General features: G+C 40.8%; 1 protein-coding gene across 1 annotated transcript in view; it reads right to left on the bottom strand.

Annotated features, from left to right (window-relative positions):
* Window positions 1-27,864, bottom strand: part of LOC122794706 (interleukin-6 receptor subunit beta-like) — a 1,250,292-nt gene that overhangs the window by 735,060 nt on the left and 487,368 nt on the right. Inside the window, exons 4-5 of the mRNA XM_044063351.1 lie at window positions 6,510-6,676; window positions 5,419-5,576 (exon numbers count right to left, since the gene is read on the bottom strand). Coding sequence (XP_043919286.1) covers window positions 5,419-5,576; window positions 6,510-6,676 — 325 coding nt within the window. The remainder of the gene's footprint in view (window positions 1-5,418; window positions 5,577-6,509; window positions 6,677-27,864) is intronic.

The following is a 27,864-nucleotide window of genomic DNA, read 5'->3' as shown; positions in this document are numbered from 1 at the left end:
TGCAACTGCTGCACCACTGCACCCAAACAGACACTACCACATGCATAAATACCTAGAAGAATTGCTGTAAACACTGAAACACTGACAGAAATAACATATTCAAATCAATATTTCAAATAAACATAATAACAAAAAATAATAAATCTAATAATAACATGGGGGGCAATGCAGCTTTTCTGGCTGGAAAAAATTAGCACTGGATCCTATGAAGAGTCAGAGGACTTTCTTCTTTGGATGGCAGGAGAAGGCTGAGTATTCACTGCCTGTGTAACAGCTGAAGGCTTCCATCTCAGGATATGCTCAGTCAATTGACTGCCACAGGAAGAGAGAGGGAGGGAGAGTCTGAACTTTTGAAACTGGCCAGTACTGGGCTATCTTGGCAGATAACCCAAAATGCCACTAAGGCAGTGGGAATGATGAACATCCTTATTTTTACCTCTAAAATCTGTGACCGCATCCTCTTGATCAGTATTCAAAACTCATGATCACACTTGAGGATGGTGTGACAGAATGAGTGGTAAACTGCCAACTTTGTCCTATGACTAAGATTTTGCTTTACCACAATGCACTACTGCTACAATGCTTGCAGTAAGGCATAAAGCAACCCTTGCAGTCATCCTTGTACCCCTCTGCCTTAAACTATGAAACAGATAAGTTAGGTTTCCCCACTCACAGCCGAAGACAGTTCACTCTTGAGACTCATGAACTCATATTTGGAAGTGATTGTTTTCATTACAGATACTTCATGTTCAGCAAAGACTTGCTCCAGTGCATGCTGGAAATCAGAGTCACTTGAGAGGAATAAGGTAAATCATTTGCAAACAAGAGAGATACTATCCTCATGACCCCAGTCTAGACATCTAGATATTTTCCTTGATGTGGGTGCCCCTTAATATCCTGTTAATGAAAATCACAAACAGAAGGAGAAACAAGACATACCATGCTGGAGTACTACAACCAACTGGAATGTACTCAGTATAATGCCATGAATGCCGCCTGGCTCTATGGCACAGAAGGATGGAACCCTGACTGCAACACATATGATCAGGTTCAAGTACTACTTCTGGCACTAGAAGATACAGAAGATGATGGGAATGACAGAAGGGGTGTGGCCATTCATCCCTCAATGCGGGCCGGAAGGGTTGTGTGCATTTTCCCTAATGGAGAGTGGGGAAACCATCTCCAATGCTTTGGGTTAGGCAGGGCTGCTTGAAAATAATGCCTCTTGTAGAAGTGAGAAGGGCATCCTCTGTGGGCAGCCCACTGCATTTCACTTTCCCTGTACTAAGCTGAGTATTCACAGGATGTTAGGGCTACAAAATGTAAAAAAAAAAAATCACAACCTACCCTGACTTCTGCCTAAATGATGACTCCTTCCCCAGGTCAACCCTTGCCTTGGTGATGGGGGAATGAATGGCCCATTGGCCAGGAGAAAGCTAAATTTCAGGCGGCAGAGTAGGGCAAAGTTAGACAAAAAAATATGAAGAATGTGGACATAACCCTCACTCCTCTCAAGTATATGGTATATTAAATATATTGGAACATATTTCTCATTGCCCAGTCAGTAACAGGTAAAAAATAGCTTTATATACTGCACACACAAAATCCACTCACACCCCTACCAAATATTATATACATACAATATATATGTTTATGTGAGCATGTAGTCGCATAGATAGATAGAGAGATAGGCAGACACATAGATGTTACGTATTCAGCTTAACTCCAAATGGGTGATGAAATAAAAACTCATATCCAGTTGGTGCATAAATATAAAGAATGTGTAGTTTGACTGCGTAGTTGAAAAATATGTACAGGTTGATTACATCATCCAAAGAAAACTTAACAAACCAATCCAGATATATATCAGTATGGACTACAACAGGCAAAAATAATAGACTTCAATGTATAGCAACACCCCACAGACAACTATGAGAAATACAATATATATATATATATATATATATATATATATAGAGAGAGAGAGAGAGAGAGACAGAGAAAAGAAGAAAACAAGTACAAGAAAAACTAAACATCACATCCGACTAACCAAAATCAGAATAGACAAACACACATTAGCATAAGAAAAAAGATCTCTCTGATTCACTTCAATGGTAAACAAAGAGTCATACTTTAAAAGTTACAAAAAGTAAAAATCTGAAACTCAAGCCCCCTCCAAAACACACCTAAACAAAACACAAAACTCTCAAAACTAACATTAATATATTTAATTAGACCCGCAGTGGTGGTGCTGCGGTAGCGTTGTCGCCTCACAGTAAGACGCTGTCCGGTTTGATTCTCAGCTAGAGCGTCTTCTCTGTGGAGACATGAGTGAATGGGTGTACCTTTGTTGAAGGTTGTGCGTCAGGCCAGGCAAGCCGGTACGTAAAAATCAACTGCCAATCATTAGTGGACCGGAGTTCCGCTGTGGCGACCCCTAACCGGGAAAAGCCGAAAGACACAAACAATTCATATAAACAAAGATAATAATTCTAAAATAATCAACCAATTAGAACTAATGAAAATTGGGGCTAAGAAACAATATATGAAAATCAAAATATTAAAGCCAATGTCTTACAAAATAGAAAACAAAACTAGAAATAAAGAAGCTAGCTTACCATACTGACATGTGGAACCAATACTAACAGCTACAAAAGACACATTTCCTAATATATATATATATATATATATATATATATATATATATATATATATATATATATATAAGTATACCTGCCATGTTAGCTACCATACCAGCAAGTTTTCATAAGAACAAACATGCCTGCTACAGCAAAAGCCATGCTTTGCAGAGAGCTTACAAAGTATCAAAGGGATCTCATTGTTGAAAGGTATCAGGAGAAGGATACAAAACAATTTCCACAGCACTGGATATACCATAGAACATGCTGAAGACAGTCATCAAAAAGTGGAGAAAATATGGGACAACAGTGACATTGAAATGGTTCCCTTAAAATGTGTTGAATGAATACAGGAAACACTGAGGAGTAAGACAGATTGTGATAAAAATGAAGAAAAAAGTAATCTGGATGGGGTAGGTAGACCAGGATGGGGGTACCGGGTGGTGTAGAGAGGGGGGCTCTGTGGACACCTTTTGCCTAGGGCACCAGCTTACCAAAAGCTGACCCTGTTCCCATATATGATTTTATGTGTCCTCACACATATCTGTCTTCAGTTTATAAGTATGTACTTTTCTGTTAGTCAGTTAATAATATTCTGGCAGCTTTGAATATTAAACGTTGAAAACAACTTTTTTCTTCTTGAAAAAATATATTTTTTTCTTAGTTGTCATTTTTGGTGAGGCCATCATTAGATCAAAAAGGTGGAAAAGCTTTACAATTCACCTGAGGGTATCTAAAACCCGCATGACTTGATCAAATTATTTCCTCTACCGTCGTTACAGTGGAGTCTTGGTCAGTTAGGATGCGCAGAAAAGATGCATGAAAATGTAAGTAAGATGGTGTGAAGAAACAAAGAAAGGTAACCCCCACAGTGTATGGAGACCAGAATATGGATAAAGTGGGAAACTCTGGAAGCTGGGAAAAGTTCTATGGGAAATGGTTGACTATAGTGGGAAGAAGTTTCACAAAGCCCTTTGCCTGTGAATCATTTTCACCTTGGTTAGCCCTGCTATCATTTGACATCAATGCTGCTGGTTGTGGCTTGTTAAAGGGGATGTGGCAACCCAAGGAAAGGGGTTGTGTATTTACTACATGAGGGTGTTGTTTGTAATGAAATGGCAGGATGTAAAGCTAACAACCCTGGTTAGCATGTGCTATGACTGTGCTGTGGTGACTAGGAGTTGATGAGCCTACGTTGTCGTCAATATTGGGAAAGTTGAAGAGTAATGACACAAGCACAGTCCCATGCAAATACAGAAAGATTCAAAGGCCAAAATACCAACTTTATCAAACAACAAAACAGCCAGCACCATCAATCAGCTTCCATAATAATACTTTAATACTTCATATTAGAATAAATACATACTGCATACCTGTTTCGGCTATAAGCTTTCATCAGTGCGTAATGAGAACAACACTCCATCACATTTAAATACCATGGTACATTGCAAAGTTCTATATTTAGGAAACATCCAAAGTTTAATACCTTATTACATGCTACCAGTTGCCACCCTAGACATATAATTAATAACATTCCTAAATCTCAATTTTTGAGGCTTAGGAGAATATGTTCATCTTCTTCTGACCTTGTTAATTATGAACAAGATCTGGTTTGTAGATTTTGTGAATGAGGATATTCTTTTGGTATTTATTAACCAAGCATATATTTCAGCAAATCAGGTGTCCAGTCCTTCTTTGTTAAAATATCAGGTCAGGAACAAAAAGGACAAACAAACAATCAGATTTACTACTAGTTTTGGTGATAATACTACATTTATTAAGGATATACTATCTAAACATTGGGATATTTTGTGGATGGAAGACAGATTAAGGGAAATCATACCTTCAAAATGTCTCTTTTGTTATAGAAAATGGAGAATAATGGCTGGATGGTTCAATCATTATAAAAAGATTCACGAGGGTTGGGAGAAGCATCAATTCGGGTTGGATGGACAAAGACTAGTGGGGTGTTATCCTTGTGGACACTCATTTTTGTAAATCTGTTAATAAAGATAAAGGTTTCTCTTTGAGAAATAGTTCTACAGTATTTGCTATCTCAATATATGGCAATTGTAATACTGACTGGGCAATATATCTGGTTACTTGTTCTTGCTCAGCATTTTATGTTGGGCAAACTTTGCGCCCTTTAAAGTTAAGAATGTCTGAACATTTGAGTGCTATTCGGTATGCTAAGTCCACAAGTGCTTTGTATAAACATACTTTAAAACATGCCTCAGCTAGGTTTAAGTTTACTATTACTGATATAGTTTATTTTAGAACAAACAATAAAGTGGGATGGCATCAAGATGCTAAATTGTAGGGAACAAATGTGGATTATTAAATTAGGCGTTTTATTTACACCAGGAGTTATAATAGCCAATGACTGAGGCTATGAGTGTGGCTCTTATTATGCACTGATGAAGGCTTACAACCGAAACCGGTATGCAGTATGCATTTATTCTAATATGAAGTATTAAAGTATTATTATGGAAGCTGATTGATGGTTGTTTTGGCATTTGGTAAAGTTGAAGAGTAACTAATAAAACAGGCTGTAGAGTTTTGAATGCTGCAATATTAGGTTTTCAAAGTAGGCGTGTGTTTACTGCACTTGAGGAAAACAGAACAGAATTATGCAGGGCAGATGGTGCAATGACAAACATATTACTATCCACACCAAGCAGCAAATAAACAAATAACATTACAAATAAAAGTATGACAGTGAAAAAAAGACGAAAAAACTTCAGTATACAGGTATCTGATTAAGCAGCGATACACTTACCATTTTCCATTTGCAAGATTCATCTTGACTGACTTCACACTCTGAAATTATTTCTTTGTACTTTAACTCATAATCCACAGGTTCAGTACTTTCGCACCATATTGACAGCCCTCCTGATGATCTTTCAGACTTTATTTTTGAAGGTGAATCACATTTCACTGAAAGAAATGATGAATAACTTAGCACATTATAATGCTAATGTAATGAATATTGTTAGACTGTGCTTCTGGCTTTATCACTTTTGCAATCCTATGCTACTATATACAGTCCTAATGGAACATCGTGTAACAGCAACCACCAGATGCATGGGGTTTCCTTTATTCTACGAAGAGCAAAGTGACTGCATTGTCAGGATTGTGAATAATGTTAATATTTAAAACTAATAAGTGATTAGCATTCATCTACACAATAAACACTATGACCAACACTGGAGGACTATCTAATAACAACAAAACTGACACTTTTGTTTGCATCATGCTTGCATAAAAAAGGTTTTACAGTGTTATGATATTAAGTATCCAGGTCGTTGTCTACTTTTCCTCACTTCGGTAGTGGCAGAACTTAAGGGTCAAAATTAAACTGTAAAGGTATCTAGTGGTCTTTGTTTATTGCCACTGTAAAATGAATATGGCACACAGCACACAAAAGTGTCAGCTTGGCTTATACACAGTAGTGGTTTGCTGGAAGGGAAGATGTGCTCATGTACCCAAAATTATAATTGTGCATATCAGAAGAACCACCTAAGGAGAACATGGTGGATCAATAATGATGTGATATATTACAAAAAAGGCAAAGACATAAGAAGGTAGATGTGAAGAATGAAAAAACACTGAAGTAATGCCAATAAGGTTCTAACTGCCAAGGCATAAGGGGCATAGCCATGCAACTGGTGTGATGAGGAGACTGCCATTGGGAACATGGGATATAAAAATGGTACTGAATATTAATGCAAGGCACCTTAGATAATGTTGTGTAGGCATTCATTAACTGTCTTTTCTCTACTGTAATGAATAAATATTGAATCGCATTCATTGTCTTTTCTCTACTATAATGAATAAATAAATACATATTGAATATAATAAAACATGTACCTGCATAATTAGGAAAAAAAGTAATCTCTTCTGTTTCCAAGCAGCTTTTGTCTGCAGTGGTGTTTGCATGTAAACCGACAGCTACTTCCTCTTTAAAATAAAGCTGACGTCTAATAATTGTGATGCTTGTGTTAGTAGTACTGACTCTATGACTTTTTCTGTTTTTCCTTCAAAGAAAAATAATTAAAAATAATTAAAAGTAATGCAGTATTATTGTGTAGTCTTATCAAAAGACTGAAAAACATTTCTTAGAGAACTATGTGTAAACAGTATGACTGTTACTGTGAGTAAAATCATGTTTTCATTATAAATCATTATAAATACTGCATACATTCACAAAAGGATGAAGTATGAAATTAACATCTGAGCTAAAACATGCCAAAGTAAGACAAAAAGTCACATAAACACTAAAAGAAATAAAATGTCTTTAACTTGCTGAGGCGCATCTTGACCTGGACTTTCACCAATAAAACAATACACCCCTAAGACAAGGGTTCCTATTATATAATCGAAGAAGCAATCCTTTGAATGCATCTTGATCGAACTTGAAAGCACAAAACAGCAAAATAACGAAATGGCATATAAGCATTTTTTTCCCTGGGAAAGAAATTGATTGGCTGCCTCGGTTACTTTGCTGTTTTCGTCACTGTAGTGCGATCTCGGAATTGATATATTTAAGTAGGGGTGTGGGGGATGAAGCCCTCCACTTTATGTAATGTTTTGAAGTTTTTATTTTTATTTTTTTGTGGAACAGTGATTTTTTTTTCCCTGGGAAAAAAAATCTCTGTTCCGAGTGTTTGGGATTGTAAGCTTTCACTTACATGGAGTTGATAAATCAGTGTACGCTTTTTTAAGAGTTTGCTGATTTAATATAGACCCTAAGAGAAGACCCAGTGGTCAGGGATTTGGGGACACATCTAGACAGTAAACTGACCTTTGACCATCATGTGTTTATGGTAGTAAGGAAATCATTTTATATACAGTACAGCTTACAAACAAGAGTATGGCATCTAGATCCAAGAATGTAATTGTTCTCTGATGACAGCTTTTATAAGACCAATCATTGAGTACAAAACCATGATTGGTATGTCCCTGACAAGGTATATGCAAGAACTGGAGAATCCACAGAGGTTTCTCACAAAAAAAAAAAAAATATATATGGTCTAAACATGTCCTTCGTGGACTCCCTCAAAGCCCTATCCCTGTACTCGGTCTCCGACAGATTGCTCAGAGGTGCTCTATGTCTGGCCTACAAAGCATCCTCTAATTCCAGTCTGATGAACCTGTTACACATAAGTAAAACAAATAGCATAAAAATGATCCAGTCTAGGGACCCAGAAGAAAGACAGCATGTTTATGGTAATGTTTTAGTATGATGGAGTTTTGTTTGCCACAGATGCTGTGGTTTTTGTTTGGGTAGTGGGAGTCTGAAAACATGGAAAAGGTGACGTTTATTTTTTTTTCACAAATTTTTATTTTTCCTGCGACGTTTATTTTTTTTTCACACATTTTTATTTTTCCTACGTTTGTGTGACCTTGGAGCTATTATATATATGGATTGTGGGTGGGGGTATCAACATTAGGTGTGCCAGAGGCATACACATACATATATGTAAATATACACACATTTGATATATGTCTCAATGGCATCACTCAGATCTGCTCTGAGTTACAGCACAATGGCACTAAATATACAGAACCAACTGATATTGCCAATATCCTGGCAGATAGGTTCAGTGCTAACTTTACCCTTCTCTCATCCCCTAAAGGGCCCATCTCTATACCGGAAGAATGCAAAGTACCTGTAATCATGGCTGCACAGGTAAAAAACACACTCTCCAAAGCCAAGAACACAGCATCCGTGGGACCTGACAACATCCCAGGCTGAGTTCTACATGAACTACAGAACGAACTAGTACCCCACCTATGAACCATGTTCAGTCATAGTCTTACCTCAGGCTTTATGCCCACTGAATGGCTCACAGCAATGGTTATCCCAGTCCACAAAGGGGGAGCCACCGCTACTGACCCATTAGCCTGACGAGTCTGGTCTGTAAGGCTATGGAGCGTATCATAATGGAACTTATAAACAATGACATTGGTAATCTCCAAATTCTGGACCCTACCCAGTTTCGGTTTGTAAAAGGCAGATCATGTCTCCTAAACCTGATAGACTTCTTTGAAGAGGTCACCAAAGCTGTAGATGAGGGTAAGGTGGTACACACAGCCTGTCTAGAGCTCGCCAAGGCTTTTAACACCATCCCCCACTCTGGAATTATAGACAAACTCACTAAACTAGGTATAAATCCCTATGTCACAAGATGGGTTGCCAACTGGCCCACTGACTGAACCCACACTGTGAAAAGTAGCAGACTCTAAATCCAATTTCTGACTAGTGACAAGTGCAGTACCATAGGGTTCAGTCCTAGGTCCTCTCCTGCTTGGTATCTACTTCTCTGAAGTACAGGCTAACACAGAAGGTCTTTGGCTAACAAAGTTTGCAGATGACTGCAAACTAGGAGCCATAATCAAATCTCCTAACAATGTGGACATCCTACAAAAGGGCCTCACTGAGACAGATGCCTGATGTCAAGCCATGGCCTCAAGCTCAATGCCAAAAAGTGCATTGTCATCCCTTTTGGTAAAAACTCTGTACCCATGAACTACCACATAGGCGGTAGTCTACTTAACACTGAAAGTGCTATAAGAGACCTTGGGACACAGGTGGACAGTAGTCTCTCCTTTGATAATCACATTGCCACAGTAGTCAGGAAATCCTTCTACGTGGCACACCTCATCACAAAATGTTTCTCATCCAGGAAAAAAAGAGGTCATTGTTCCCCTCTACTCATCACTAATTAGACCCATTATAGAGTACAATGCCCTTTTGGTATGTACCTCACAAGACATCTACAACAACTGGAAAGGCCACAGAAATACCTCACAAAGAGGATTACCGGCCTCAAACAGATGCCCTACGCAGACTGTCTCAAAAAACTCAAACTTTACTCTGTCGCATATCGCCTACTGAGAGGCGATCCCTGCCTAACATACAAAGCTACGTCAAACCCAGAGCTGTTGGACATGCTCCACGTAAAGAAATCCCAATGCCTCCAAAGCTACATGCTCTAGGGACCTAAACCTTGTCACCACAATAAACAGAACATGCTGGAGGGATAGATTCCTGTCTCAAAGACTTCCCATACTCTGGAACAAACTACTTATCCATATCAAACAAAGCTCCTCATTATAGCACTCTTCAAGAAAAATCTTGATAATTGGATGGGAGATAGGAAATTCACCCTGGGGATCACTTCTGTGGCTTTGCTTGACAGGGGCACAGAAAAATAATTTTCTTGGGTGGCAAAAGCCAGGGTACTGTTTGGTTAGGCTTATATAGGCCCTAGGGCCAATAGCCTAGTACCTACCTATGAACCTATCTATCTATATATATATATATATATATATATATATATATATATATATATAGATATATATATATATATATATATATATATATATATATATATATATATATATATATATATGTATACACACACATGTATATATATATCTTTATATATATATATATATATATATATATATATATATATATATATATATATATACATATACATATAAAGAGAGAGAGGGCGAGAGAGAGAGAGAGATAAATTAGATACAGATGTACACACACAAATATATGTATATATATGTATGTTGTTGTCTTTCGACTTTTCCCAGTTAGGGGTCGCCACAGCGGAACTCCGGTCCTCTAATGATTGGCAGTAGATTTTCATGAATGCCGAGGTGCCAGCTCGACACCCAACCCTCAACGAAGACATGCCCATTTACACATGCCTTTCGAATGCCCATCGAACCACGGGGAGGACATGCAGACTCTACACAGAAGGCACTCCCCGCACTCCAGCCAAGAATCAAACGGGAGAACCTCTTACTGTGAGGCACATGTATATATATATATATATATATATATATATATATATATATATATACACACACACACACATACATATATATATATATATATCTATATAGCCATCCATCCGTTTCTGTACTAATCAGCACATCAGGCAACAATCACTCTCCAACACTTGTTGTTCCCATAGGGGTTACAGTTTTTACGTGGTTGGGTTCATAGGTTCCTAGGTTCATAGATTAGTACTAGGCTAACTGCCCTTGCGAGCCATTTTAAGCCTAGCCAGTTATCCCTTGTGAGACTCAAACCCTGCACCTTGTGTTTATAATGCAAACAACTTAACCATTAGGCCACCCTCCAAACTGTGTTGCTAACCCGACACCTAACCCTCCTCCCATGTATACACTTGGGATTGGGCATACCACACTCACACCTATGGCCAATTTAGAGTGTCCAATCCACATATAGCATGTCTTTGGAATGTGGAAGGAAACCAGAGCACCCAGAGGAAACCCATGCGAATGCAGGGTGGACATGCAGACTTTGCACAGAAGACACCGCAGCCAAGAATTGATCTGGAGAACCTCTTGCTGTGAGGTGACAATGCTAACTGCTGCACCACTGGCTATTATATTACATAAATCAAATAACACTGCAGTCACCAGGCTGGAGATGAAGTACATCCACTTTAATAGTTAAAACCTTCAAACACTTCAAAAACGTAAAATAAAAACATAAATACGATAAGCGCTTTCAGGTTCTTGTAACCCTTCATCAGATCTAATGGCCAAAATCTTGATTCTATATTTAAATTATCAGCAAAAATCTGCTCATTCTATATTGGACCAATGTTCACGAACTTGTATATGCTTAAAAATGCAAAAATAATAAATGTTCATTGGTCATAGTATACCTCATAATGTCCAACTAAAATATCCACAATGACTTCCTCGTCCTACATATCCTATCAAAGAATACGATTGAAAATCATTCTCAAAAACCAATCAGTGGGTGAGTATAACCAACTTACTATTGAACTACAATCATTATTCCAAAGCCAATAGAAGCAGATGTTACATTACAATCTCACTGGCAACAAGTCAGCCAATAGTATTAGATAGAACATGGAAACCACCAGTCAGGTTTATCTTGTTAAAGCAAGACCCATTCCCAGAACTAAATGGAATGAATAAAGCCTTCAGCAAAATTACTTCACTACCCATGACATGCTCTAAATATAGAGAATCATGGTGGACAATCACATATCATATACACAATAAATCACCAACTCATAATTGTCTTTGATGTACAGATAATCTAAATGATAAACTACAAAAGAACTCCATAATGCAAAATTAAATACAAGCAAGTTGGTGCACAAAATGGACTAAGCCTATAAAAAATGCCTTTAAAAACTGTTATTTTTACTTCTGTTAAAAAATAGATATAAAAAGCCTATTAAAGATTTATATTTTGCATTGACGAGATGTCTGCAACCATATGTAACGATGAGAAGGCAAGTACTTGGTGATTTCAACTATCCGAATATAAACTGGGATCACTACTCAAGCCCCAACACTCAAGCCCAAAGGTTCCTAGAGTTCATAAACTCAAATGCCATGGAACAACTAGTCACCATCCCCACAAGAGGAGAAAACATACTAGATCTCATCATCATGAACATGGGGTCACAATGTTCAACACCGGAAGTATACCCCTCATTGGTGAGATCAGATCATAAACTAATCTCACTGGAAGTCCACATCCCGCCCCCACCTGAAATAAAAAAGACCACAGTGAAGAACTTCTCAAAAGCCGACTTCACACTTCTAAAGACTAGTGTGGTCTCTTTCAAGGCCCCGAGCCATGGAAACCATTACTCAAGCCGCTGAATCACTTACAAATGCCTTCTACCAGCACCTCCAGGACTGCATGGATCAGGCAATCCCAAACAAAACAAAGACTCTTTGTACCAAAGGCAAGCGTCCAGTCTGGTGGACCCCAGCCATAAACAAACTCTACAACAAAAGGAGGAAGCTACTACAAGATAGAGCAAAATCCTTTAAAGGGAAGACACCCTTGATCATTATAAGTAAAAAACTAAGATCTCTCATAAAATCATCCAAGGCAAATTTTGAGAGAAAAGTCGCTAAGGACTCAAAAGACAATCATAAGGCCTATTTTAGCTATGTTAGAAACCTGGGAGGAAACTCCCAGATATGCTCAGAATTAGTTCAAAATGATGTAAAAATCACTGAACCTACAGACATTGCCAACATACTGGCTGACAGATTCAGTGCAAATTTCTCCCCCCCCCTCCCCCCAAAAGGAGAGATATCTATACCAGAGGATTGTAGCCCCCCAAACATCTCAAACGCTCGGATGAGAACTGCTCTCTCCAAGGCGAAAAACACAGCATCCATGGGACCAGATGGTGTCCCCGGTTGTGTGCTCCATGAACTCAATGAGGAATTAAACCCGCAGTTAGGGCAGCTGTTTAATCTTAGCCTCACCTCAGGATACGTACCCAAGGAGTGGCGTACGGCAACTGTGGTCCCACTTCACAAAGGCGGTGCCTCTACCGACCCTGGAAATTACCGTCCCATTAGCTTGACAAGCCTGGTCTGCAAAGCTATGGAGAGGATCATAATGGAACTCATAAATAAAGACATAGGGTACTTGCAGACATTGGATCCAACCCAGTTTGGCTTTGTCAAAGGCAGATCATGCCTTTTAAACTTGGTTGACTTTTTTGAAACAGTCACCAAGGCCATTGATGAGGGCAAGGCAGTCCACACAGCCTACCTTGACCTGGCAAAGGCTTTCGACACAATACCCCACTCGGGTATCATTGAAAAACTCACCAGCTTAAATGTAAACCCATACGTCACAAGATGGGTTGCAAACTGGCTAAGTGACAGAACCCACAGGGTCAGAGTTGCTGGCGCCATGTCAGACTCAAAGCCTGTCACAAGTGGTGTCCCACAGGGCTCAGTCCTGGGCCCACTCTTGTTCGGCATCTACTTTTCAGAAGTACAAGCAAACACAGGAGGATTATGGCTGACAAAGTTTGCAGATGACTGCAAACTGGGCGCCATAGTCGAAAACACATCTGACATAGATATCCTTCAGAAGGGTCTTATAGAAATGGATAACTGGTGCCAGAGCCATGGCCTAAAGTTAAACGCCAAAAAATGCATAGTCATACCCTTCGGGAAAAACAAGGTTACCCCTAGCTACCATATAGGTGGCAATCCACTAAGCACAGAAGAGGTTATTCAGGATCGGGGGACCCAGGTTGACATTTACCTTTCGTTTGACACTCATGTTGCCAAAGTAGTTAGGGAGACCTTCTACATTGCCCACCTGATCATGAAGGGATTCACATCTAGATCAAGGGAGGTCATCGTTCCCCTGTACTCATCACTCAACAGACCAATGATTGAGTACAATGCCCCATTCGGAATGTATCTGACCCGACACCTGCAGCAATTGGAAAGGCCCCAAAAGTTCTTCACCAAAAGGATAAAGGGTCTCAAAAATATGTCTTATGCTGCCCGACTGAAGGAACTCCAGCTCTATTCAGTCGCCACCGCCTGCTCAGAGGTGACCTGTGCCTGACATACAAGGCCATGTCCAACCCGGAATTAATGAACATGCTTCACCTCAAAAAAATCTAAATCCATCAGAACTACAAGGGCAAGAGACTTAAACCTTAACACGGTTATTAATAGGACGTGCTGGAGGGACAGATTCATCACCCAGAGACTCCCTATGCTGTGGAACAAAATCCCAGTACATGTGAGGCAGAGCACCTCGCTGGCTTTGTTCAAGAGAAATCTTGACCAATGGATGGGAGATCGCAGGTATACCCCAGGGATTACCTCAGTGTCACTGCTTGACAGAGGCACAACAAAATAATGGGCATAGTATCCTTCAAACTAAAGGGGTAGCGAAAGCCACAAAACTCTGGGCTAGGCTTATAAATGCCCTTGGGCAGATAGCCTAGTATGAACCTATGAACCTATAGCTGACTTACTATTGGATTATTGTCATTACGGGTTAGGAGGGTGGCCTAATGGTTAAGGTGTTTGCCTTACAAACACAAGGTGCAGGGTTTGAGTCTCACAAGGGATTATTGGCTATGCTTAAAATGGTTCGCAAGAGCAGTTAGCCTAGTACTAACCTATGAACTATTATTCCAAAGCCAATAGAATCAGGTGCTGTGTCACATTCTTACTGGTGACAAGACAACCAATAACATTAGATGAAGCGCAGTAACCACCTATCAGTATGACCAAATGTTTTATCTTATTAATGCAAAAATCTGTTCTCAAAACTAAATAAGGTGAATAAAGCCTTCACTATCCATACTGTACAAATGTAAAGAAAAAGAATCACATAACGTATAGGCAAAAAGTTGCAAACTCATAACATCTACGATGTATAAATAACCTAAGCGATAAACTACAAAAAAACTCCATGAGACTAAATTATGTACATGCAAACTGATGCATACATTAGGTTTATACCAATAGAAAATGCTTATACAAGCTGTCCCTATTTGTTAAGTAAAAAACATAATTACAAGTAATTGTAATTAGCAGCAGTACAAAAGAACTGCCTGCTCACACCCTTGTTCTCTCCCTCCCCCTTCCCTGTTTATTACCTTAAGCCAATCCCAAAGTTAATAAATATTACCTGTGGCAGGCACCATTTTTAAAACTACAATCCACTCTGCTACAGGCCCCATGAGGAGCTCAGTGTCTCTCCAACCTAACACCACTCTTAAGAATTCAACTGCGGTACCACCTTTATCATTCTTATAAGAAAAGCGCAGTCCAGGTCTGAACTGTCTGCAAACAGCTAAAATTAACTTTGAACCTAACACCACTCTTAAGTATTCAACTGCGGTACCACCTTTATCATTCTTTTTAGAAAAGCGCAGTCCGGGTCTGAACTGTCTTCAAACAGCTAAAGTTAACTTTGAACCTAACACCACTCTTAAGTATTCAACTGCGGTACCACCTTTATCATTCTTATAAGAAAAGCGCAGTCTGGGTCTGAACTGTCTGCAAACAGCTTAAGTTAACTCTGAGTATGCGTCTACCTGTATGAGCCAATGTTTATTTTCCCCTGGAGAGCACTCTGCTTTGGCTTGTAAGCAGCCCCCCACACACACACACACAGACACTCATCTTCCACTTTATCTCTTATTCCCTTCTGTTAGCAAATAGTACCCATAACTGATTAATACTGTGTGTTTGTTAATTTAAACTGAGACCACAATAGCCTACTGATACAAGGTTATCCTGTTTTTCCACCTGAGAAATGGTTAAGAAATTACTTACAGTTTCAGAGCAGTCCTTGGTCAATTCTGATTGCTTCTTAAACACAAACTTGTCTTTGCTTTGGCTCATTAGCAGTAGTACAAAAGAACTGCCTGCTCACACCCTTGTTCTCCCCTCCCCCTTCCCTGTTTATTGCCTTAAGCCAATCCCAAAGTTAATAAATATTACCTGTGGCAGACACCATTTTTAAAACTACAACCACTCTTTGTCACTATCATATGTTCATTTATCAGTTTACTCTGTTACCTGATTTTTCCAGCCCCCTCATAAGAGCAACTACCAGGGTCTCTACCTGCTTCCCTCCCCACCCTGCCCCCTATTCTCTCCCACCCCCAGTAATCCTACCTTTATTACACTCACAGACCCCTCCCATCTTTCCAATAGCCAACCACAGCCCTAACCCAACACTACATCCTCCATCTTCCCACTACTATCACACTCTCTCAACTAACATGTACAAGCATACCTTACCTATGCTCACTGCATGCACTCTCCTTGCATATCTTACATCCTACCAAAGCTCCATCATTCCCCCACTCAACCACTACCACTGTACTACTACTCACACCACCATGCATGTCTCACCTTCACTCAGCTCCCCTCCCACCAACTCAAGAACCATCCCTATGCACCCCCACATATTCTACGAGCTATATTACTCAAACATAAAGCATCCTTACAACTTAACATAGTAACCCTTCCACCATACCTATTACCCACAGAGCACAATCATAAAGTTTCCCTAATAAACAAACAAATTCAGAAACTGAGAAAACTAATAACCTTATGCATATCAAAACTAGTCCTAAGTGGAGACATCCACCCCATCCCTGGCCTTACCATCTCCAACCCCAATCCTCAATCAGACTAGAAACCACAACTTCTCCCATATCACAGCCAATAGAAAGCCAAGTGACTTCCTTCTACTAAGCCTAAATATTAGAAGTATATCCAACAAAGTCCATGAACTCCATGCCACCATAGACTTGTACTCCCCAGATATAGTCATCCTGACAGAAACCTGGCTAAAACCTCACATTACCAGTGAGCAAATACTAAAGCTAAACAAGAAAGGAGGCGGTGTAGTTATAATATTTAAACAACATCTAAACATCCAGATCTTAAAATCATCAGCTCCACAAACAGACATTAAAGAAATAATATATACCAACCTCAAAATAAACCAGAACAAAACCATCAACATAATTGGATGCTACTTCCCACCTGGCCAAAACATCCCTCCACTAGAAAACCTCCTCAGCTGGTCTACCCACGATCTCCCCCAAGAATCTATCATTTTAGGTGATTTCAACATTGACTGGAAATCCTGTTTTGGCAACCATCCAACCCATCATGTAAACCTTCATGGCTTCACCCAACTAGTCCAGTCACTAACCAGGATAAGTAAAAACTCCAGCAAGCACACTACCCTGGACTGGATACTAGTCAGTAAGAGCCCCCAGTCATATACAACAGGCTGCTTATCAGATAGCCTCAGTGATCACTCCCCAACATTCATACTCAAAAAATACCTATACCAAGCTAAACCTATCATCTACCATCAAATACGTAAAAAACTAAACTTTAACCCACTCACGTTCATCTCATCCCTCAAAGAATGTAATTGGCATCCTCTAAAGTACCTCAGTCTTGATGAAGCAGTTGAATTTTTTAATACTACCTTCCTGAGCATCCTTAATTACCATGCCCCCATAAGACTTTCCAGAACCAAAGCACAACCCTCCCCATGGCTACAGAAAACCACTAAGTCAGAAATGAAAAACAGGGATAAAGCCTGGGAGCACTGGCGCAAAACCAAAACCCCCTCAACTAGAGAGAAATTCCTAGAAAGAACTACTCAATAGAGTCAAAAAGCTAATAAAACAGGACAAATTCCAATACTACCAGTCTGCCCTAGACTCCTCCCAACACAGCCCCAAACAATTCTGGTCCTCCATAAACTCCATCCTCCACCCAGGTAAAGTCAGTACCCCTCCTCCTAACATCCATCACTCCTCCGAAAATATTGCTACCTCATTCAACACACACTTCACACAAACCATACTATCACTAGCTAAACAACACAACCCCCCTCCCCTCCAACCCACACCTTCAACTAGTAATCTCCCCACTGCCTTCTCTTTTTCTCCTGTACCTACCCCCAACATAAAAAACACTTAACTAAACTTAAGCCCACCAAATTAGCAGCAGACAACCTCCCAAGTAAATACCTACAAATCGCAGCTGATGCTCTGGCTTACCCAGTATCCATCTTGATTAACCGATCTCTTTCATAAAGTTACATTCCCACACTGTGGAAAGTATCACATATAATTCCTCTCCACAAAGGCGGCCCCTCCACAGAGCTAACCAATTACCACCCTATAGCTATTCTCTCTCTACTCTGCAAAATACTGGAGAGATGCATACACTCTCAGGTCTCAGACTACCTCCATACTAACAACCTCCTTTCCAATACTCAGCATGGTTTCTGACCAAACCATAGCACCACCACTGCCTTACACTCCTTTACTAACACTATCCTTCAATATAAAACCAATGGCTATCTCTCCTCTGCTACTTTCCTAGACCTATCTAAAGCATTTCACATGGTCCCACACAAATAACTCATCTGTGTCCTCAGTAACCTATCCTTCTCTCAGTCAGTCACCAACTGGTTTCAGAGTTACCTGTCTGACCGCCAACAATCCGTTGTATGGCAGAATGACATATCTCCCCAACTACCTGTCTCCATAGGGGTTCCCAAGGATCCATCCTTGGACCCCTACTCTTCTCTGTTTTCACCAATAATCTAGCCTCTGACATCAAACATGGCACACTCATACAATACGCAGATGACTCAACCATCATCTGCTCGGCCTAGTCCCTACCCAAACTGCAAAAAGTCAAACAGGAAGCCTTTTCCTCTGTTGAAACTTGGTTATCCGATGCCCAATACTCAACCCAAACAAAACTAAACTACTCATCTTCGAACCCACCAAACATACTCAAAACAACTCTCACTTTAACATCACAGCAAAGGACAACACCACTATATACCCAACTGAACACACCAAATTGCTAGGAGTGGAAATAGACAATAAACTAAAATTTGACATTCACATATCCATGACCATAAAAAAGTCCACAAAAGACTAGGAGCATTGTACAGAAATAAGCAACTTCTCACCAAAGCAGCAAAGATTTCAATAGCAAATTCCCACCTTATCTCCACCCTACTTTATGCCTCTCCAATATATACCAACCTAAGGCAATGCGATCTAAACAAGCTAGAGACCTGCTACAACAAAATCTCCAAATTCGCCACAGGGGCATCCTACCATAGTCACCACTGTCTCTCACTTGCTGAACTGGGCTGGCTTGAACTCCCTCACCTCCTTCAATGGTATCAACTCTCACTCGCCCATAAACCACTGAGACTTTAGATATTATTACATCTCAAGAAAATAGGCTAATTCTGATGTATGCAAGTGACATCAGTTATGTATGTGATATCATCAACAATAATTGGAAGATTTTACTGACCAGCTAGCAAAACATACTATGTTGAATCCAGGGCATCATTTCCTATTCATGGTGAAACACGTGTTACGAGAAAATATTCCCAGAGGCAATATTGTGCATAGAGCGGAACAATCAGAAATTACATGGATAGCTGAATTACAAGCAGACAAGACACCAGGTTTAATAATAATCTTTCCATCAAACCAGCTTTGAAAAGACGAAGACTCCTTAAAAATGAGATTCATTAAGAAGTATATGGCAAGACTGAGATGGAATGATTGTTGTCACCAAAATATTAAGAGATGGTGCTTCTTGCTAAGATCTTCATTGATACCACTGATAAGATAGAAAATACTGTTATTTCTGTTATTATATTTAACACTACCATTTCTACATTGGATGTCAGTGTAGTTATGACTTTTTTCATATTGAATTTCATTACACAGATTTTTTGAGAAGTTCTGTTTATTAAAACTGTGGACTTATGTACACTTCAAGGGACTTTTTTCTGTTCTTACTATTTTTATTCCGATTTATCGCAATGTATATTTGGCCATTTTTCATGTTGATACACAGGGATTGGAGTACCTATAAAGTTTTGTCTAAATATTAAGATCCAACATTTTAAAACAGTTTTGTTATTTGGAAAGTTGTAATGTATTCCTAGACTAGGTGAGGAATGTTTGAGTCCGATATGTTTTGCCTCAGTATTTATTTTATAAAATGAGGCAATCCATATATAGATAGGCTAACATTTGTAGTAATTTTACACTGAAGGCATCTATGAATACGAACTCAAACATTGACTGTAATGGGGTTAGCAGAATCCTTTTTATTTTTTCCTCTTTGGTATTGGATGTGGTATTAATAGATAGTGTAAGTCTTATATTGTTTAATTACTTATGGGTATGGACAAAAAGTTCCACGGTGGTGCATCGGTAGCGTTGTTGCCTCACAGCAAGAGGTTCTCCCGTTCGATTCTCGGCTTGGATTGGGAGTGCCTTCTGTGTGGAGTCTGCATGTCCTACCCGCGGTCGAGTGGGTGTTTGAAAGACATGCGTTGAATGGGCATGCCTTCGTTGAAGGTAGGAGTTGGGCTGGCAACTCGACACCATAAAAAACAACTGCCAGTCATTAACGGACCGGAGTTTCGCTGTGGTGACACCTAACCGGGAAAAGTCGAAAGACAAACAAACTTATGGGTATGGACACTTCGTTAATGTGGCATATAAGCCTTCTATAGGGATTCTCAAACAAGAAAAAATACCTCCAACAGGATAAACAACAGGAACCTCCTTAAGCAGCAAACTTTCAAACAAAAGTAGAAAAAAGTCCCAATGACCAAGGTGGTTGAAACAAAACTAATTTAATGACACAGTAAGTGCTTTCAAACACAAGGTTCTTCGTCAGACTGAATAAAATAACATAAAAATCAGAAATTTTAACAGTTACACAGCCAATAAAAACATCCAAGCAATCATCTATCTAAATCCCTGGATTTCAAAATAGGCCGTAAAGAGACCCTGTCATTTAACCCTGGTTTCCTATCAGCACAGAATTTACAAATTCAATAAAGTTCCCTTTCTTCCATAAAATTAATAAAATTACCACCTCTTGGACCCTTATAGACTATTTCCACCACTTTAAATTTAAAGTAGTGTAAAGAGCCTGACTCCAACACATGCTTAGCAAGAGCATTTGTTAAATCAGCCTCCTTTATAGCATATTTCTGTATGAATTTGCTCATACATCATTCCATTTGTTTTAGCCAAATAGAAACTTTCACATACTGTACATGTTGCTAGATAAACAACATTCCTAGTCTTACAATGTGCATGTAAATGAAACACAAACTCTTGACTAGAAATTTGATGTATAAATACATTAGATGTCTTTATGGATGGACAGTGTTTACAATTTCCACATGGAACAGTACCATAAGTTTGATGTTCAACAGACATATCACCTTGGGCATATTTATAATCCCTATAACAGAGCCGTCATTTCAAAGGCTTTTTATTTTTATAAGTATAGTGGGGTCTGACACCCACAATGTCCCTAATCCTATCATCCATAGTCAGGATACTCCAATTTTAATCCACCACATGTCTTGTTGTTGTTTGTCTTTTCGGCTTTTCCCGGTTAGGGGTCGCCACAACAGAACTCTGGTCCGCTAATTATTGGCAGTAGATTTTTATGGTGCTGAGTTGCCAGCCCAATGCCCAACCTTCAGCGAAGGCACGCCCATTCACGCATGTCTTTCGTAGGCCAGTCGACCACGGGGAGGACATGCAGACTCCACACAGTAGGGACTCCAGCTGAGAATCGAACAGGAGAACATCTTTCGGTGAGGCAACAACACTACCACTGTACCACCGCGGCTTTTTCATCCACCACATGTCTAATCCTCCTAGAATCACTTGCAAATGGTAAAACTAGTGCCATATTAACAGGCTTCCTAGTTACAGAATGATGTTCTTCAGCAACCCTATCAGAAAAATAGGGAAAAGCTAAGATGGACCTCAAAATCTTAACATCTTCCCACATGGCTTTGATTTCTCTAGCACTATAAAGTACAGTTTTGTACCTACCATAAATGTAGATGTCCGATAGGTATGCATCTGCAGTCATCACATATGGGTTGTCCTGCCTCAGGCAGCCCTTCGGTCGGCCGGATTCCAAAGTCTGGGTCCGGCGTCGGCTGATGTCGCCCTCTCCCCGACGTCAGAGCACCTGGGGTATAAAAGCGTCAGCCGACGCCATCTTCCTCAGTGTTTCTTGCCCCAGATGCCAGGTGCCCTCAAAGGAAGGCTAAATTTGGAGAAATGCAATAAATTCCAAACATGCACAGAAATATATATATATATATATATATATATATATATATATATATATATATATATAAAAACAAATACACCATAATAGATAACCCCAGCTAGCTATGAGAGGGAAAAGTACCCAATAAATACCAAAGAGGGGAAGGAGGGAGGGTAAATTTGACTGCAGATGCATACCTATCGGACATCTACATTTATGGTAGGTACAAAACTGTACTATGTCCTTCAAGGATGCATCTGCAGTCATCACATATGGGTAGAATACCATAGCCAATCTGGGAGTGGAGGATCTATGTAAAGGATGGTGTAGCTAAAATGCCCTGCAGGACTGCCGTAGCAAAGCCTGCTCTGGATCTGGAATATAAAGGTAAATTGTAATGCTTGGAAAATGTATGCACGGAGCTCCATGTAGCAGCTTCTAAAATGTCCTTGGTAGCCACCCCTCTTAAGAAGGCTGTGGAGGTGGCTGTGGCTCTGGTGGAATGAGGTCTAATGTTAGCTGGCACAGTTTTTCCATGAAAGGAATAATAAAAACGAATGCAATTCCCTATCCATTTTGAAATTGTCCATTTGGAAATTGCTTTTCCTTGTGTTCCAGCAGCATATGCTACCAACAGCTGGTCAGTTTTTCTGTAGCTTTTAGTTCTGTCCAAGTAGTAGCGCAACTGTCTGTGTATGTCCAGGGTGTGCAGAAGTTTCTCCCCCTTGTTTTGTGGATTTGGAAAGAAGGTAGGCAGGTGAATATCTTGGTTTAATGAGACCCTGGATACCACCTTTGGCATAAATGAAGGATTGGTTCTCAATGAAACTCTGTCCTGATGAAAAATAAGAAATGGCTGCACTGCCATGAGGGCCTGTAACTCAGATACTCTTCTTGCTGAGGTTATGGCCAGCAGGAAGGTGGTCTTCTAAGACAGGAACTGTAGTTCTGCAGATGCTGCTGGTTCAAAGGGAGGCAGAGTTAGCTTTTCCAACACGAAGTTAAGGTCCCAAGTAGGCACTGGAGGTTTCCTTGGAGGATTGATGTTTTTAATTCCTTTTAGAAACTGTCTTAGGAGAGGATGAGAAAAGACAGGTGGATCAGTATTGTACTCTGCTGAAATTGCTGAAGCATGAATTTTAATGCAAGAGTAAGACAGGCCATTGTGGAGCATTTCTGCCAAGTATTCCAGGATATGTGCCATGTTCATCACTGTCGCATCTAGGCCCTTTGTGGTGCTCCAAGTGTGAAATCTTTTCCATTTTGCTGAATATGCCTTTCTTGTGGAAAGCCGGCGAGCTTCCATAATGATATCCTTCACTCTCTTGGATAGCTTTTCCTGAGGAGGAGTCAAGGTTTTTTCCAGGCTGTTAGTTGCAAGGTTTTCAGGTTGGAATGCAGAGTTTTGTAATTGTGCTGTGTCAGGAGAAGTAGCCATTGAGGAAGAGGCCATGGTTTCGTGCATGACATGCTCTTTAACAGTGGGTACCAGTGCTGTCTTGGCCAGTCCGGAGCTATCAGAATCACTTTTGGCTGCTCTGTCCTGATCTTCAGTAAGACCTTGGTCATTAATGGAAGAGGTGGAAATGCATACACTGTTAGAGTTCTCCAGCTGAAAGATAGGGCCCACTTTCCATGCTTGTGGGTGGTATGTCCTGAGCAGAATTTCTTCAGCTGATGATTGTGGGGAGGCAAAGATCTATGTCTGGCCTTCCCATGATTGTGTTATCTGTAGGAAGATGTCTGGGTGCAGCATCCATTCATGTGCATCCATGATATTTCTGCTTAAGCTGTCCGCCAGTATATTGTCTTTTCCTGGCACAAACTGGGATTGCAGCTCTATATTGAGTTTCAAGGAAAGTTCCCATAGATTCATTACCAGTCTGCAAAGAGGGTAGGAATGGGTGCCTCCTTGCTTGTTTATGTACCACATAACTGTGGTGTTGTCTGTCCTTATTAGCAGGTGGCCTTGATGTAGAAAGAGTTTGAAGGCCTCGATTGCATGTATCACTGCCAGCATTTCCTTTTGGTTTTTGTGCATGCGTAGCTCCTTTTGTGACCATAGTCCTTGAATACATCTGCCCTCCATGTGTGCTCCCCAACCGTGGTCTGAAGCGTCCATTGTAATGGTTTGGCTGGCTATTGGCTTGCTGAAGGGCAGACCCCTGTTTGACTGGCTTGCTTGAGCCCACCACAGAAATTCCATTTGGAGGCATGGAATGAGTGGGATAAAAGTTTCTAAGCTGTGACTGTGCTGAGTCCATAAACTCCTTAGGTACCATTGTAGTTTCCATATGCAGCCTTGCTTGTGGAATCAGAAGAATGCAAGATGCCATGTAACCCAGGGCCTGCAGGATTTTCCTTGCAGTCAGCTGAGTTTGTCTTGTCATATTCTTGAAGTAATCCGGTAGTTGTCTTTGTTTTCTTCTGTGAGAAAAGCCATTTGGGTGGTTGTGTCTAGATCCGCACCCAGAAAAGTTATTCTTTGGGATGGAACAAGTCTTGATTTGTGAATGTTGACTGTATATCCCAAGGCCTGCAGTAGGTGAATGGCATAATTCAAGTCCTTTACCAAAGTTTGTTGGCTGTCCGCTTGTATAAGGCAGTCGTCCAGATATGGGTATATTTGAATCCCTGAAGTCTGCAGTGTGCAATTACTGATGCCAGGCATTTTGTGAATACTCTGGGTGCAGTAGATAAGCCAAAGGGCAATGCTGAGAATTGATAATGCTCTGAACCTGCAAGAAATCTGAGGTGTCTTCTGCAACTTTGTCTGATAGGGTCATGCAGGTATGCCTCCTTGAGGTCTAGAGTCACCAGCCAAGACCCCTTGCCCAGCATGGGAAGGAGTTGCTGTAGAGTCAGCATTTTGAATTTTGGCACAATGAGATAAGTATTCAGTGTGGACAAGTCGAGAATAGGCCTCCATTGATTTTCTTTTCTTGGAACAAGGAATAGTCTGGAATAAAATCCTTGGCCTTGTTCTGAAAGAGGAACCTTTTCTATAGCTTTCATTTGCATTAAGTTGGAGATTTGTTTCAGAGCCTCTGCCCTTTGATTTGGTGGCAGGTCTGGCATGCCTTTTCTTTTTGGCAATGTGTTAAAATGGAACCTGTATCCTTTGTCTATTATTTGCAGTGTCCATTTGTCTCTTGTAATACTGTGCCAATTTTCTGAGAATAAAGAAAGCTTTCCGCCCAAAGGTGCTTCTAATTGAGCCCTGGTTGGCGGAGCCAAAGCAAAGTCATTGAGTCTGTCCTTGTGCAGCAGTTGTAGGTCCTGCACTACCTCTCTGGTTGGGAGGCTGCCACTGACGTCCTCTGTAGGAGCCTCTAGCTTGTCCTCTACCTCTGGCACGCCTGTTCTTGCCTCTCTGAAATCTTTCTGTGTTCGGAAAGGACCAATTCTTGGTAGGCCAATTTCTGCTGAATCTTGGTGGTTGGACTTGTAGAAAATCTTTGACTGTTTGTACAGATTTTGCCTTTTCCTCAAATTTCTTTAAGACCTCCTGAGCAGTGGAGCCAAATAACTTTTGCTTTTCCAGTGGAGCATCCAGAAGCTTAGCTTTAACATGGTCTGGCAGAGATTGTTCCTTCAGCCAGGCATGCCTACGTATGACTGCACCTGTCATAGCTGACCTACATGAAGCTTCCAATGCATCATAACCACACTGCAAGAAATGGTTGCTAACCTGCTGGGAGGTATGTACCAGATCCTGAAGTGATTTGCGATCTAGGGGTTCAGGTGAAGACAGTTTCTTATGCAATTCATCTAACAAATACTCTTGGTACTGTATCATATGAAATTGACAATTTAATGCCCTCATAGAAAGAGTAGCAGAAGTATACACTTTTTTACCCCATCTCTCTAAAGCCCTGGACTCCCTTTCAGAGGGGAGTGGATTTTTAGTAGTGGCAGCTGCAACCCCTTTAGGGCCCTGGGAATATGTTCTGGATCAGCAGAGTGGGCCTTGAAAAGAAAATGATGTGAGTCCGGGACCCTGTAGTACCTATCGGGTTTGACAGGGGCCGGAGGGAGAGTGTCAGGGGTTATGCTAGACTCAGAGTACACATCATCAATGACATTCAAAACAGGAGGAATAGCCAAAGGTCTATGCTGAGGTAAATGCAGAAAGGTTCTTAATCTTTTCCTGGAATCAGAGAATTCCTGGCCCTGCCATTTGAAATGCTCTCTCATAGTGTGAAGGGTCTCCCCAAAGGATAGTTCCTCAGGAGGGGAGGCCGAGGGGATACATTCCTCTGCATCAGAATCCTCGTAGGCCGAAAAAGCCTCCTCCTGGTAGTCTGAGAGAGCAGAGCCATCAGAGGCCTCCTCTGAGGAGTGAGGATCAGAAGGCTCAACCCTGGGCCTTTTGTCTAGAGGAGGTTGAGAGCCCCTGTCTGGATGGGGTTGAGAGCCCCTAATTAAGGAAATAAGGTCCTCTGCTAAGGTTAGAATCTGTGAACTAGCAGTGGGTCCCTGAGGAATAACCCTGGGAGGCATAGTTTTAGTGTGTTTAGCAGCTTTATCCCTGGTGAATGCCTTTATGGACATGGATGCAGGAGGCCTGGCTGCACCACGTGCTGGAGTAGTTTTGTCTAGAGGAATGGTGTCGGAAGTTTCCAAGACACCAGTTTCAGAAGGAAATTCAATAACCGACTCAGCAGGGGCCTCCGGGGCTGAGGTTGTCGGTTGAGCAGTTTCGGGGGTCGGAAGTACCAAGGACTTGGTTTCAGCCGAGACCGAGACACTCGCGGTAGGCCTGGCCGTGGTTTTAGCTGAAACCGCGGCCCGCGTGTGCCGGTCCTTGTCCTTCTGTTTCTTTGTCAAATGTGAAGTCGGAGTCTCCGACGGCATATTATATGAGAAACTGGCCCCAAAAAATTCCTCTGCAAACTCCGCCCGACGTCTAAGAGTGCGTCGGTTGAAGGAAGCACAGGCTGAACAGGCCGAGACGTCGTGGTCTGGGCCTAGGCAGGGGAGGCAATAAGAGTGGAAATCCTTATGATGTATTTGTTTCCCACAAGTTAAGCAATTATTAACTTTATCTGACATCGGCTGAGGCAAGAAAGAGTCCCCAACGGGGTACTTAGCTTTTGAAGTCTTCAGTAGCTGAATTACAGGAGCTGGCCGACCGGCACTTGCGAACTGCTTCTGCTTCGGGCACCACGCGGCAAGAAAGATGGAGGAAGATGGCGTCGGCTGACGCTTTTATACCCCAGGTGCTCTGACGTCGGGGAGAGGGCGACATCAGCTGACGCCGGACCCAGACTTTGGAATCCGGCCGACCGAAGGGCTGCCTGAGGCAGGACAACCCATATGTGATGACTGCAGATGCATCCTTGAAGGACATCCCCTAGATGCAAAATCATTAGTCTCTCAAGGTCATTAGCAAAACCTTCATCTGTATTATTCAAATGAGAGTTTCTCATCCCTTGAGTTTTCATAATGTTGCTATAAACGTGAGAAGGATGCATACTGTTACGCATGAGAATATTATTTCTCCTACAGGGCTTCCTATAAAGCCTGGCTACAAACCATGAATTGTGTTTGCTTGCCTTTGACGATGTAGCTGATAGCATCTCTGCCTATGAAAATAGACTTAAAAATCAAAAAATGAAGAAGCTGGCTTGTGATCAACATGATTTCTTTGCTAGGAAATGTTTTTACTTGGCCTCCCTCTAATGAAATTAGAGAAAATAGTCATTAGTCATACTGGTAA

Source organism: Protopterus annectens, chromosome 2.part1 (assembly GCF_019279795.1).
Source record: "Protopterus annectens isolate FY-2018-M chromosome 2.part1, PAN1.0, whole genome shotgun sequence".
Classification (NCBI taxonomy): Eukaryota; Metazoa; Chordata; order Ceratodontiformes; family Protopteridae; genus Protopterus; species Protopterus annectens.
The sequence above is the reverse complement of the archived record's forward strand: the minus strand, read 5'-3'. Positions and strand labels throughout refer to the sequence as shown.